Raw genomic sequence first — 15257 nt, 5'->3', positions numbered from 1 at the left:
GAAGTAGAGCGTCCGCTTGCTGCTCTGTAACCTTCCGAAGGGGCCGCTCTAGGCGGCGGCAGCAGCCGCTTCCACGTTGCTGTCACCATGGCAACAGCATCCGGGCCTGTCGTTTTGCGGCCGGTCTCCCCCCTCCCCCCTTCTCGCTTCTCGCTTCTCGCCTGCGACAAGCGGGCCGCGGCTGCAGACCTAGCGGAAAAAAGGAGGAGCTCCTCCGGTTGTGTAGGGCAACCAATGCGCAGAAGTAGAATAGGGTGCCCTGCCCTTTAAGGCTCCTCCGCTTCGAATTGCGGCTCGCCAGTGGGAACGGAAAGCGAGGGGTGTGCTGTGTGTGGTTTTTCCTTTCCCGCCCTCCCAGAGGTGCATTCAATTGCCTGCTGCAAAAACAAGGAAGAGCATTGTTTCACCCGGGAACTTCCCTAAACAGGGTTGCCTTCAGGTGTTGAGATTCCAACTAAACATCAGGAAGACCTTTCTGACGGCAAGAGCTGTTTGACAGTGGAAAAGGCTCCTTTGGAAGGTGGTGGGCCTCCCTTGGAGGTTTTTAAGCAGAGGTGGGATGGCTGTCTGTCATGGATGCTTTAGTTGAGATTCCTGCATTGCAGGGCATTGATGACTCTCAGGTTCCCTCCCAACTCTACAGTTCTGTGATTCCTACGAGAGGTGGGATTGTGCTAAGTGGCAAACGGAAATACAGTCATACCTCGGGTTGAAGTAGCTTTGGGATAAGTATTTTCGGGTTGCGCGCTGTGGTGACCCAGAAGTAACGGAGCACATTACTTCCGGGTTTCGTCGATCGCGCATGCGCAGACAATAAAAATGATGTCATGCGCATGCACAGAAGTGGCAAATTGCAACCCGCAGATGTGGGTTGCGTTCGCTTCTGGATGCAAATGGGGCTCCGGAACAGATCCCATTGGCATCCAGAGGTGGTACCTTCGTTTACGAACTTAATTTGTTGTGGAGGTCTATTCTTAACCCAAAACCGTTCTTAACCTGAGGTGCGCTTTTGCTAATAGGGCCTCCCACTGCCGCACGACTTCCGCTCACATCCCAGGGCAAAGTTTGCTACCCGGAACACCTACTTCCGGGTTAGCAGAGCTCGTTACCAGAAGCGTTCATAAGGAGGACGGTACATAACCCGAGGTTCCACTGTACACGAGACTTCAGGTGCTGCCGACGGGCCTCCACCGCACCTGATAACACACACACACCCCACCCTTAATATAGCTGCGTTCCTCACCCCCTCTTCTGCCACCACCATGGAATCAACAGCCCAACCCACCTTCCCTGCTGAGCTGCCAATGTGGCATCTAACCTTCGGAAGGGCAGTGGTGCCACTTTAGAATAGGACTGACCTTGATTGCCATCTGTGGTAACCACCATCTTTGGATCGCATAGATCATTGTGTTCTGGGTAAATTAAGATGGTGGGCAGCCACCATAGATAGGACCTAAGCATGGCTTCCAATAAAAAGCAGTGCCACCTGCTGCTAAGACACCACCAGGGGAGAGGGGGGTAGCAGTGAGGACAGTGAGTGGTGGCATAGCTGAGTTGAGCTGCAGTGAGGTCCTCAGCTAGTGTGCCAGGGCTGCATGTAATTAACATCATGTGGAGAAAACGTAAGGCTGCATACACTAGTTCTATTCAGTGGTCTCTGCTTAGGAGATACGCACCTAATTTGTAGACAGTGTGGGGGCAAGCCTGGCACACATGCAATGACAGGGCTAGCACACATGGCTCTGCTCTTTCTTCATGTGCTGTTGATTGCATGGAGAATATCAGGGCTAAATAGAGTTCAGTGAAGAATGTGAGTTGGAATCAAAGTCTATATTGTGGCTGGAATAGGTTGGGAGGGGCAGTCACCTGGGCTCTCTATTGATGTGAGAGGAAGTGGAATAATGTGCTGTATTCCTTTTTTCGGGAGTAAAGTTACATTGATGGCAATGGTGGAAACAATGGCTGAGTGAGTGTAGGATTTGGACTAAGCCACCTGCCCAGCTTCCACACTTCACCCATTACAGGCTCTTTCCCTGTGATCACTCCTGACTTTTCTGCATTCAGCGTAAAGGCCTGAATAAAATTTCAAAGCATGTTCAGCTGAGTGCATTCTCCCATCAAATCTCCATGTGGAATGCTTGATAGGACATGATTCTACTTTTAGAGCACAAGTGGTGAACCTTGTGCCAAATTTGGCCCTACAGGGTTCTCTGTTTGGCCCCCAGGACTCTCCACAGGCCACACCCCTCACCAGGCCTACTCAACACCCTCCTTGAGTGTTTTGCCCTGCTAGAATGTGCCCTTGAACTCTGACATTGCAGGATAGAGAGGAAAGCATGAGTATATGGAGAAACTAGCCTTCTAGTTAGTTGCTCTGCTCACTTTTGCCTCAGACTTCACCCCCCACTGGCCTGTGGCCCCAGAAAACTGCTCAGAATAGACAGCAGCCCTTGAGCTGAAATAAGGTTCCCTATCCCTGTGCCAGGCATAGAGTGGGGCGCCAAAGATCCATGTTAAAACAGCTACTGCAACAAATAGACACATCTGTCAGCAGATCTCTCAAATTAAAGCAGCAGTACTGACAAGTTTTACATATAATACAGCTGAAGTTACGTTTCACACTTTATTTTGATGTGAGGTAAGAAGATTCCTAGTTGAAAAGTACTCAACTCTTTAGTCCACATATTTGAAACTCAGTCTAGAGAAGTTATGGAAAATATTCTTATTGGGCAAAGATACCAGAAAGGCTTGTTTGTGCTCATTCCTTAGCTGTGTGCTTGTGATATACAAGAATATACCCATGGCATTGCTACTCTGTGACGTTTATTTATTAACACAGTGACGTTTATACCATGAGATCAGGGTACTCATTTGAAAGCCAATCTAATTAAAGCACTTGAGGATAGCGAGGTGACAGAACGAATGTCTCTAGATGCATTTGAGCCTCTGAGGGAGTTTGGGGGTTGTACCATGGCGGAGTCTTCAGATGCTCCCTCACTTCTGCCTGCAGTAAGGAAGAAGAAAAGCTTATCAATCCAGGACAAAATTAGTATAATAGCTGCAATAGAAAGTGGCAAGAAGAAGACAGACATTGCAGAAAGATACGGTATAAAGAAAAACTCCTTGTCCTCCATCATGAAGAACAAAGAGAAAGTTTTAGAAGCCTTTGAATCGTGGCAATTTGACCCTAAAAGAAAAAGGTTAAGGACTGCATTTCATACAGATCTGGAAGAGGCACTGGTGAAGTGGTACAGAATGGCTCAGTGTTCAAATATACCAGTGAATGGGCCGATGCTACGCTTCCAAGCTAATGATTTTGCACAGAAACTTGGACATAATGATTTTAAATGCAGCAATGGCTGGCTAGATCGTTTTAAAGCAAGGTATGGACTGGCATTCAGATCTCAGCCAGTTGTAGCTACTGCTTGTACTACTCGTACCACTACTGCTACCACTACAGAGGATTCAGCAACCGCTTGGCATCAAAATATTCTGTCTTACTATTTAAAGGTTTATCAGCCAAATGATATATTTAACATGAAGGAGACAGGATTGTTTTATCAGATGTTACCTAGTCCTACTTTTACATTTAAAGGAGAAACATGCTCCCTGGGAAAATTAGGCAAAGAAAAAATAACTGTAGTGGTTGGCGTAAATATGGATGCTTCAGAAAAACTTCCGTTGCTTGTTATAGGAAAGAACAAAACTCCCTGCTGCTGTCAGGGTGTCAGTTCACTGCCTGTGGAATATCAGTCAACTACTATGGCACAGATGACTTCAGAGCTGTTTGATCAGTGGGTGAGCAAACTTGACAAGAGATTTCAAATGCAGAAGCGTCACATCATTATTTTTGTGGACTCTTTCCCTTTTCACCCAGAGGTAAGGAATTTGAAGTCTATCAGACTTGTATCCTTCCCTTCTTGCTCACCCTCCAGATTTACAGCTGTGAAACAAAATATCACCAAGAGTCTGAAAGTAAAATACCGGTGCCTTCTTCTCAAGAGATTTGTAGACTGTGTTGAAAGTGGTAAGGAATTCACACTGACTTTGCTTGATGCCATTGACATGTTATACCGATGTTGGAGGGCTGCATCTCCAGGGACAGTTGTTAAAAGTCATAGCAAAGAAGGGTTTAGATCACAAACTGGGGAAAACATTGATGAGAACACAGAAACGGAAATTAATTTTGATTTGGCTGTATATGCATCAGCAGCAGGAGTTGAGTTTCCAAAAGGCTTGTCTTTGGAGGAATATGTAGCTTTCAATGATGACTTGATAAATTGTGAAATGCCTCCTAATACTGAAATATCACAGGCTAAAAAATGCACTTCAAGTGGAACTTATGAGAAAGATGAAGGTGATGACTTTCCAGGATGTAAACACCCTTTGCCATCAAAGAAGGAGGCCCTTACTGCTTTAGATACTCTTCGAAGATTTCTTAGACATCAAGATTTGAAGGAATCTCTTCATACTTCCTTCACGGTTCTGGAGGACTTTATTCATCTTGCAGCATCTAAATAAGTATTTCATGGAAACTACTATTTGCTTGTGGGACGCGAGTGGCGCTGTGGGTAAAACCTCAGCGTCTAGGACTTGCCGATCGTATGGTCGGTGGTTCGAATCCCCGCGGCGGGGTGCGCTCCCATTGCTCGGTCCCAGCGCCTGCCAACCTAGCAGTTCGAAAGCACCCTCGGGTGTAAGTAGATAAATAGGGACCACTTACTAGCGGGAAGGTAAACGGCGTTTCAGTGTGCGGCTCTGGCTCACCAGAGTAGCTTCGTCACGCTGGCCACGTGACCCGGATGTGTCTGCGGACAGCGCTGGCTCCCGGCCTCTAGAGTGAGATGAGCGCACAACCCTAGAGTCTGTCAAGACTGGCCTGTACGGGCAGGGATACCTTTACCTTTTTACTATTTGCTTAGTTCGTTTTAACAACAACTCTATCATATAGTACAGGCCTATAAAATTTGAGACCTATTAAGCTAGACCCGGCCTATGAGCCATGTATGGGGGATTTTGCTGCCTCCATGGGACTGCAAAAACTCAGAGAGCTGTCAAATGCCCACCACATGGATGGTGGATTGTGTCTGCCTTTGCAGGTCACAAACTGGACAGGCCCAATGAACAATGCAAGATTTTGTGAATTGTGTTGCAATGGTGCTACCCTGATCCATAATTCTTTCTACGCTCTCAGGTTACAATTGTATTCTTCTCACCCCAGAAGAATTCAGCGTAGCATTTGAGGCTCACAACAACCCTGTAAGGTAGATTATGGCAAGAGATCGAGATGTATCTTTGTAAGCACTGCTGTATAACAACTAGTTTACGTTAATGCAAGTTATCCTAAAATAGTAGTTTTTCGTTCTGCATTTATTATTATGATTAGATATTTATTTATACCTGGTCTTTCCCCTTGATGGGACTCAAAGCAACTTACAGATGCAGTGGTACCTCGGTTTACGAACAGCCCTGTTTATGAACTATTCGGTTTACGAACTCCGCAAATCTAGAAGTAGTGTCCAGTTTGCGAACTTTACCTCGGTCTAAGAACGGAATCCGAATGGTGGAGTGGCACCAGCGGCAGGAGGCCTCATTAGGGAAAGCGAGCCTTGGTTTAAGAACGGTTTCGGTTTAAGAACGGACTTCCGGAACGGATTAAGTTCATAAACTGAGGTATAATGTTTTGTTACTGCTTGCTGTTTCTTTAGCTGAAGATGCTTCCCCGGCTCTTCCAGTCAGTAGCCCTTGAGTGGAATCTTGGCATATTGCTTTGACAAGCGACTCCCCACCATCTAACACATCTAATATTATACCCCTAAAGAGATCACATTGCAAAACTAACTGTGAGATGCATAGCAGCAAAGTGGGTCAGGTTTGACATGGATGTAAAATGTGACTTGAGCTGCCAGCATGAAGTACTTTACGCAAAGTGTGTGAAGAAAACACTAAAATAAATGAAATATTTAAGACTAGAATGTACTTACAACATTTCACTGGCTCTGTTTCACATGATGCAGACTAAATAAGTTATTTTGTTATGAATTAAATCAAGTAATATTAACAGATAACAATATATACCCACATGCTCAAGCCTTTATAGCAGCTCAATAGATTAGGAAGATGTTAAGACCCAGAGGATTCAGACTGGGACCAAACTGACAGCCTTGACACACCTGAATAACCTGTTTAGCAGTCCAACTCACCTTGTCATTCAGACACCTCGTTCGGGGCAGGGGGGCTTTGATCAGTTCTGCACCCCTTTGCAGATCCAGGTTTCCACCACTTCCTCTCCTAACCTCCTATCTCCCTAAACCTGAGGAAGAAACAGAACTGGTGAAGAACCAGAGGTCTGCTTAGAAAATGTATACTTAGGTGGGCAACTGGTGCATCTTGGCACCCAGTTGGTGATCTGAAAGAGAATGGCCTGGCTTTCCTAGCATAAAACAGCTGAGTGTGTGCCTGATATTTGCCCTGTTTTTTTGTTCATTCTTGCACTGGCTCCTGACTGGATCTCCCTTTGCTTTGTGCCACAATTTTGCCTGCACTTTGGTCTCTGTGCCTGGTTGGACTCCAGTAAGATGAGCTGATCTCAGACAGCAGCAAAAAAACGATCCAAATAACTGGTGGTATTCAACTATGTTTTATTAAAAGCAGACCCACTGAAATTAATGAACGTGACCAAGTTAGATCTGTGAATTTTAGTGCGTCTACTCCAAGGAGCATACCACCCAAAATATCAGCTAAATATTTTCTGAGGTGTTCTGGATACATACAAAAAACAAAAAACCCTTCCAACAAAGCCTGAAATTTCCAGATGCTTCAGACTATAACTCCCATGACCCCCAGCCATCCTGGGTAACAGATGGGAATAATGGGAGTTGCAATCTGACTGCCTTAAGGAAACCCATTTGGCTCACTCTGACTTTAAAACTCTACTACTTTGCTCCTGCTGGCAAATTACAGTGCCTTACATAAAAGTGTGTGTGTGTGCACGCACGCACGCGCGCGCACACACACACACACACAAAAGATTCTGACTACTATTCTTACCGCTACAGCACATGATGGTGATCTCATGATATAATTTCAGCAGTACTATTTATGGCAGTATTCTAAAACGTGTATCCCAGTACTACAGAACATACTATATATATATATATTTCAATAAATAAATATGTTACTCTGCCCATCTGGTTGATGGTTTTCTTTTCTTTACGTTGCTTAATTCATCTTTAAAGGGGGCAGGATCAAAGGCACTTTGCAAAAAATACACAAATTATGTAATCTGTGGAAAGTGATCCTGAGTATGTACTTTGGCTTAAGGATGTAAGAGTGCCAGAGAGCAACTTAGAGGTTTACTGGCAGGGCAACAACGAAGGCTATGCACACATTGCATTTATTCTGGCTCCAGAGTGCTCCCACTGCTGGTTTTCGAAACCGTGTACACGTGACATTAGTCGCAATCCACGTCTATGATGTAGTTTCTCAAATAACAGAGGACAAGTCTGCTCTATCTTCTCCATGACAGCCACCCAGATATTTGAAGACTGGTATTATACCTACCCACTGCCTTAATCTGTACAAGGTAAATTTATGGTGGTATGGTTTAACATAAATTTCACTTATGAAAGAGAGCATTGCTGTTCCCTCATTTGTATGTCTTGGGATTTGTATGTCTTGGTATGGCTTTGTATGTCTTGGGATATGGTAATGTTGTTTTCTGAGTAAACAGTCATTGAATGACACTCTTTCACACCTGGATGAAGAAGAAAAGAAAATTACGTTATTACTATTTGAGTTAGGGATAAGGTAAATACATTACCATAACACTGCTCACGAAATGCATCACACAAAGTTTCAGTTGTATTACTTGTTCTGTAATTTTATTTTATTTTTGGGTAGTGTTGGTCCTTCCCTAGCAATGTCCCTGCTCTTCCCCTCTGTTATAAAGCTCTTGCTTCCTGTAGTTTTGAGGGTGGGCCATTCAGATTTGGTTGTGGTCCAACAACCTTTGGCCATGCTGGCAGGGGCTGATGGGAATTTGAGTCCGACCACTTTTGGAGGGCCACAGGTTACTCACAGGTTGCCCCTAGGCCTTGTTGATCCAGTGTGACAGCACTTTCCCCTCCCTGCAAAATGTAGTTTTGCTCATAAATCCTACCTGGGTGACTTTAAAAGGTGAACTTAGTGGACCATGAAGCCCCTTAAGAAAAATAAACCTATATTTGGCAAGTTCAGATACACAAACAGTGGAAGCAGAAGTAAAAGAATTTAGAGAAACTGTTGGGCATCGACATAACAAAAGAAAAGTCATTTAAAGATTTATTGCTTCTTAATGAAATTTGGTGCTCTTTGGAGATGCATATTCTGGGATTCATGACGCCTAGAAGCTAAATATAGTTACTCTTTTGAAAACTCTACTTTCAAAACTACTTTTGGAAAAACCCTGCCTGCAGCCAGGCTTTGGTCAGTAGAGTGCACACACAGTTATAGCCAAAAGGAGGGGAGGCTTGAGGGATTCATGTTGTTTTTATACAGTACTAGAACTCCCAGTTTGACCAAACTGCGGGAGGCAGTGGAAGATAGGAGTGCCTGGCGTGCTCTGGTCCATGGGGTCACGAAGAGTCGGACACGACTAAACGACTAAACAACAACAAAAAGAACTCCCAGGATCCTCCAACTGGAACAAACTGCAAAAGAGATACATCTAAAATTAAAGAATTCTGAGCCCAAGAGTTTGTCTGAGTGCTAGAACTAAATGGAATTCACAGTCCTTCCATACCTTTTCCCCAAGGTGTCTTTATTGCAGCAATATATTCTTATGAATTTAATCCTAGCAAGCTATTTAAGCCAGGCAAGCTTCCTGATGTTACTGCCTGCGTGATGGGTCATTAAGAGAACAAAAGGAAGGGGGCTCTGTGTCAGATGCCAAAGGGGTGGTGCCCCTCCTCCAGATCTTAGATAGCTAGAAGGACAAAGCCTGAGTTGGAGAGCAGAGTTTGCTGTGATGTGACCGAGAGGAAGAAGCTGCAGGCTGTGAAGGCAAAGAGAGAGTCAGAACTGATTTCTGCTTGAATCCAAGTCTGTGGCTACGGGAGAAACAAGTGGGGTGTTAATGCTGCGAGCCCCTCCATCTCAGGCTCAGGTTGTATATACAGTGGTACCTCGGGTTACATCTGCTTCAGGTTACAGACTCCGATAACCCAGAAATAGTGCTTGAGGTTAAGAACTTTGCTTCAGGATAAGAACAGAAATCGTGCTCCGGTGGCGCAGCAGCAGCAGGAGGCCCCATTAGCTAAAGTGGTGCTTCAGGTTAGGAACAGTTTCAGGTTAAGAACGGACCTCCGGAACAAATTAAGTACTTAACCCGAGGTACCACTGTATGTGTAAATAAACCATAGATCATAAAGACACCACAGTCTCTGCTGTGCCTCATTTCCAAAAGGAAACATAAATCCTGGGGGTTGGACTTGATGGCCCTTGTGGTCTCTTCCAACTCTATGATTCTAAGTGCCTGGAACCCCTGGAATCTCGCAGTGCTCAGAGAATGGGCTGGAGTGCAACACTATTTTCTTTGGGCAGGGTGTATGGAATGGTATTTGTTGCCATTGTTAAGTGGTTGGGAATCAGAAATACTTCAGATTACGTAGTGACCTACCAATAGATTCCATTACTTCCATATCGGATGTGATCCTATGCACACTGACTGGAAATAATCTCCATTGAACATAAAGGACATTGCTTCCAAGTAAACCTGCCAAGCACTGAGCTGGGAAGTCTGATCTAAATTACAGCAATGTTGTTCCTGTGCATTTACAAAGGAGTTAGGCAGAATATGATAGCAACCTTTAGAATTAAGAAACAAACAAACAAACAAAACTGGTTAGTTTTATTTAAAAGAATTAAAAGTTTTAACATTAAAATTTAAAAAGAACCAGCCTCAGCTTTGTTCTAGCAATTGCAAAGATTGAGTCTACATATTCCTCACCCCCCCAGGCATTTACCTTCACCAATTTAGGTTCAGCTTTCAAAACCACCTTAATAATGAAACACTCCAAGCCCTTAAGGTGCACATCTGCTGCTGTTAACATTAAAACCTTTCTGTAAACTATAGCAGGTCATAGCAGGGCACTAGAGGGCGCTGCTAAAGCAGTAATCAGAATATATGTGTGGTTTGGTGTGGGGTGGGAACTAAACCACAAAAATACCCAGCCAAAGGTTTAAAATGATATTGGTGGTTTCGTATTCTGCATATTGTAACTTGTTCAATTTTAAATGGACCTAGACATATTTGGTCTCTCTACCTTGTGTACTTATTAAATATTGTGGTTGCAGGATCTTCAGTGAAGTTCTATTTTTAAGTTTTCATTTATATCAGTTCTAAGGCAATGCGGTACCTCATATATGAGGAAAAACCCAGCCTTTGGACACATAACCAGGGCAGGGAGCAAACCTGAACAAGCAAATATATATATATAAAGCACACACACACATCTGAGATATTGGGTGATATTTAAGGGTCACTACTATCTTTCAGCCTACTGTACCTCACAGGATAAAGGGGAAAGCTATTTATGCCACAGGAAGCACCTTACAGGAAGCGTGGTGTTTAGAGAGATGAATAAATAAAGCAAGATGATTGCTTTAAAAAATTGAAAGTTGAACTCCGTGCCTCAATACCACGTCAGGCAGAAAGACCTGGTGTAGTCAAGGGTGAGGAAGGTAATGCATTTCTGATCAGGGCTGACGTGACCGTTGGGCAGAGGGAGGCAGCTGCCTCAGGCTTCATTTGCTGAGGGGTGGCAGCAGCAGCAGCAACAACACCTTGACTGTTCCTCTCTGCTGGAGGGCAGAATTGGGTGTGCCAGGTAGATTGCCCTGCACCCCCTAAACTACCCAGTATCCCTCAGCTGTGCTGGTGAATACTGCTATCCTGTTGCCAGCCTTGAAGCTTGAGTCAGCTCTCGGTCCCTTCGCCTTCTGAACATGAAGGCTGGCACCATCTTGCCCTTTGCCTCAGGCAGCAAAATGTCTTGGGCCTGCTCCTTCTGTGCTCAAGGAGCATGCTGAGGAGTAATGCTTTTTTCTAAAGCAGAAGCACATCAAGCCTCCGTTTCATACCAAACACATCAGGCTTGCCTTCCCTTATACAAGTGGAAAGCAATGAACAAAGTGAGGCTTTATGCTTGGAGGCCATGGTTCTGCGTACCCTGTGCTTTCATGGAGCCAAAAAACACCTTTATTGTCTTAATCCCCCCCCCCCCCCGTCCATGTTTTGCTGTTGTCTGGTAGTCCTAGCAATGAGTTGAAAACCAAATGAACTGAAACTCTACCAGCTATTAAGGTAGAACGAAGGGCTTTAAAAATGGCACGATCTTGTCCCCAGCAGTTGATGGCCTGCAACGGAACAGAACACAAGGCTTTGCTTCAACCCAAACCATATGCTTTGACTCTGTGCCAGGCTGGTAGCTGCTGCCACAAAAGCACCAGGCAATATGTTTTATAGGCATATTGTTGCTGGGTGTCGACATCTACATGCCAATGCTCTGCGTGCTTTCCCAGCTTGCTTTCTGTTTTGTGTACTTAGCGAGGTGTCCAGGATAACAAGCCAAAAGATGGAGGGAGATACCTTCTTGCTTGGCACCGAGCCTTTTAAGATCAGGTGAGAGTTATGTATATGAGTATGTGGAAGTCTGCGAAGGAGGAGTAACTGCGGGTGCATTTGCACATTCATTTTATGAACCAAAGTCTGTAGGGTGCTTTTGGTGTGTCTGGAGCTGTGCACCATATCTTTAAGAGCACGTGCAAAGGGATCAAATGTAGCTATTTTGGTAGCACACTCTGAATGCCAGACCCAATCTTCATTCTGATATCTGTCACATTTATTTCCAACCCATTCTCTAAGGAGTTCAGAGTGGGGGAATTGGGATTATCCCATTTTATGGCATTGGCAAATGCTGCAAGGTCGCTTTAGGTCACTTCCAGAGACAACCTGCTCAATGAGCATTCATCCTGCTTTGTTTGAGAGGAGGCCAAGTGACATTGCATCAAAGCAAGTGTTGTTTTCACACTTCTGGTGCATATCCCCATCACTTTCCTTATGAGATATTCGGGGGAAGCAGGGTTTGTTATGCAAGACCTCCTAAGCCACTATCATCATGACACCCAAATCTGCCCATACATGACTGAATCCCATTGGAAAATAGTGGCAGTCTGGAAACACCCTAAGCAAAGAGAATAAGGCTTGCCCAAGTCCACCCATTGAACCTTATGGTTGAATGGAGATGAAGACTGGAAGTCAGATATCCCTGATCAGCTTTACCTGCCCAATTGTTTCTGACTGTTTCAAACTGGGCATGGTTCCTTTGGGTTTCTGCTCTGCAGGTAGGGGAAAGATAACTTTCGCAATTGGCTTTGACTTACACAGGAACATAGAAAATGGCCTTCTACAAAGTTAGATCACTGATCCATCTAACTTCTTGACACTGATCCGCCATGGATCTGCAGTGTGACAGGTTTGTGTATATGTGTATTCTAAACAGTTGCGAAGAAACTGAGATTTTTGGGAATTCAGAGAATTACGTTTCAAAAATATCAGTGAATGGTTTGGTATCTTCTTTAGTCTCATTCTCTGTGTTGCTCGCCTGTTTTGGTGTGTGTCCCTTTCCCCACTAGGTTTCAGTCTCCAACAAAATAGAATATAGAGGGTAGGGCGGTTGCAAAGGCAACTGGCTTCTCTTTTGAAGTCGTGCTGTGAATCATGCTGTTTGGTTAGGCGAAGAGGCTCTCTCCCTAGGCGTGGTACAGCCTGGGGGACAACGATTATGCTAATATGCAGTTGCTTACCATTTCCAGCACTTGGGCATGTGGGTTACATTTATCTGCCAGGGTGGAGCCTCAAACCAGATTTGCCTGGCAGAGTGTCTGTGTCAGGATCACCAGCAGTTAGTCTGGAATTGAAGTCTGCAATCCTTGCGGTGAGCTACTTGGAGGCTGCAGAGTGGAAGAAGAAAGGGGAACTATTGTGCTGCTGGGTCCCAGTTCCTCAACCCCCCCCCCCGACACTTCACAGATGAAGAGAGAGAGATCATACTCCTGTGCATGAGTGGGTGGTGCTAAGGTCAGAGTCAGGAAACCTAGCAGCAAGTAGAAAGCAGGAACTAAAATATATCTGCAAACAGATGGCTTCAGATGACAAAAGCAGTGAAGCAAGCGACACACTGAACGGCAAGTCAACTTCGTATAATGTACACATCTATGAACACTGATGCCATTTAGACTATTTTGCAGCAAGGCACCACAATATTAACTAGCCCAGTGAGTGCATAGTAGCAGGAAAAAATATTATTACAGAGTATTTGGGGGCATGTGAAGACTGCTTTGCCTATCACATGGAGGAACTGCAGTCTCCCCTCATGACAAAATCAGCAGTCACCTTTAAAGGAATACATTTTATGCCAGATTCTTTGCTTGCCTCAGTGAGATCTGTGAGCTTGAGAATTATAGCTAACTGTAATGTAAAGGCGATAGGAGGGGACTTACCAACAACTTTGGTAGGCAGTTTCTTTGGGACGTTTCCTCTGTATTTCAGTTTTAGGTGTCACAGGCATGTATATTTGTGCATCAGTTTGCAAATTTATCTTTAAAAGGGACTGCAGAAAAATTCATATGCGTTTGTGCATTGTTTTCAGTAATATATGCTTTTTTGTGTGCACACAAATTCCCTTAATATACCATAAGCATTTTTGCAAGCCATTTCCACTATTATAGTTTTATACATGGTGTTCACTAAAGCAGGCATTTGTTGTGCAGGCTTTGGGGTTGGAGAACTGCGTCACAAAAGTTGGAGTGGTGCAAAATTCAAAAGGTAGCTGTGTTTTGGTTTGCTTATTGGTTTGGAAGTTGGGCATTTGGTAACGTGAACCTTGTTGGGCTTTTGCTCAGTAAGGAAGTTGGGCTTTTGCTAAGTAAGGACTATGTAAAGCAAAGTTTTCCAAACTGATTCTAGACAACTGAATGTTATTGCATTTCCATGGCATTTAACTTGTCTATCCTGAGCTGGTCTCATTATACAGGCTTTTGGCTTCCAGTCTACCAGTTTTTCCTATCAGTTTTTCCAATATCTGAACATATTGTTATGGGTTTTTGGGGGGTGTCAGTCTGGAGGATACCTGTGGGTTCCTTCCAAACCTGTGATCCTATGTATGTAAGGTTAGAATTTATGAGAGGAAACCAACCAAGCCAGTTCTGTTGTCAAGGGAATGGCCAATAAAGTTCTGGCATTTACTGTACATGCCATAAGAGGTTGACATAGAAACAAATGGGCAAACCTTTTCCCACCTCACCTGCTGGATGCCACATCATCATCCAAGGATGGGTAACAAAAAAAGGCCAGAGGAGGTTCTCTGTGTGTGAATTTGACAGATGCTGGAAGCTGGAGACACAGAGACAGGTGGACCGAAGAGCTGTGACTTGGGGCTTCACCTGAAGCCAAATCGGGAAGCAAGATCTGCTGGAGTGTTAGTGCTGTGAGCCCCTCAACCCTATGCTCAGGCTGTAAAGGTAAAGGTAAAGGTAAAGGGACCCCTGACCATTAGGTCCAGTTGTGACCGACTCTGGGGTTGCAGCGCTCATCTCACTTTATTGGCAGAGGGAGCCGGCGTACAGCTTCCGGGTTATGTGGCCAGCATGACTAAGCCACTTCTGGGAAACCAGAGCAGTGCACGGAAACGTTGTTTACCTTCCCGCCGGAGCGGTGCCTATTTATCTACTTGCACTTTGACGTGCTTTTGAACTGCTAGGTTGGCAGGAGCAGGGACCGAGCAATAGGAGCTCACCCCATCGCGGGGATTCGAACTGCCGACCTTCTGATTGGCAAGTCCTAGGCTCTGTGGTTTAACTCACAGCGCCACCCACGTCCCTTATGCTCAAGCAGTATATTTGTGTAAATAAAAGCATATATCCGAAAGACGCCACAGTTTCCATTGACCTTCATTTCCAAGGAAACCAAACCCTTGGTCAGCTCTGGAGTCACTGGAGTCTCTTATTGCTCAAAGATCAGGGTGCATGCAACAATATGATGCTGCCTTCTACAGAGTCAGATCATTGGTCCATCTATTGCATAATGTATTGTCTACTACACTGACAGACAGTGACCCAGCTCTATCTAGAGATGCCAGAGACTGAACCTGGGACTGAGCTCTAGCTCTTCCTCATGTTTGTGACTGCCTGCCTGTGCTTTTGCTGGCCGACCTTCC

At 44.7% G+C, this 15257-nt stretch overlaps 2 protein-coding genes across 2 annotated transcripts in view; both read left to right on the top strand.

The window, feature by feature from the left end:
* Positions 1-2922: 2922 nt before the first annotated feature.
* On the top strand, positions 2923-5970 carry TIGD4 (tigger transposable element derived 4; the record flags this gene model as incomplete). Its single annotated transcript, XM_083520059.1, has 2 exons — positions 2923-4548; positions 4923-5970. The coding sequence occupies one exon, from the start codon at positions 2923-2925 to the stop codon at positions 4519-4521; it is 1599 nt and encodes a 532-aa protein (XP_083376185.1). The 3' UTR covers positions 4522-4548; positions 4923-5970.
* A 7104-nt stretch (positions 5971-13074) lies between these two features.
* Positions 13075-15257, top strand: part of TMEM154 (transmembrane protein 154) — a 30180-nt gene continuing 27997 nt past the window's right edge. The window contains exon 1 of the mRNA XM_083520164.1: positions 13075-13227. Coding sequence (XP_083376290.1) covers positions 13182-13227 — 46 coding nt within the window. The 5' untranslated portion in view covers positions 13075-13181. The remainder of the gene's footprint in view (positions 13228-15257) is intronic.

The sequence above is a fragment of the Podarcis liolepis genome (genome assembly GCF_965112155.1).
Source record: "Podarcis liolepis genome assembly, chromosome: 9".
Classification (NCBI taxonomy): domain Eukaryota; kingdom Metazoa; phylum Chordata; class Lepidosauria; order Squamata; family Lacertidae; genus Podarcis; species Podarcis liolepis.
Note: the sequence above shows the minus strand (reverse complement) of the source record. Positions and strands in the feature narration are given on the sequence as shown.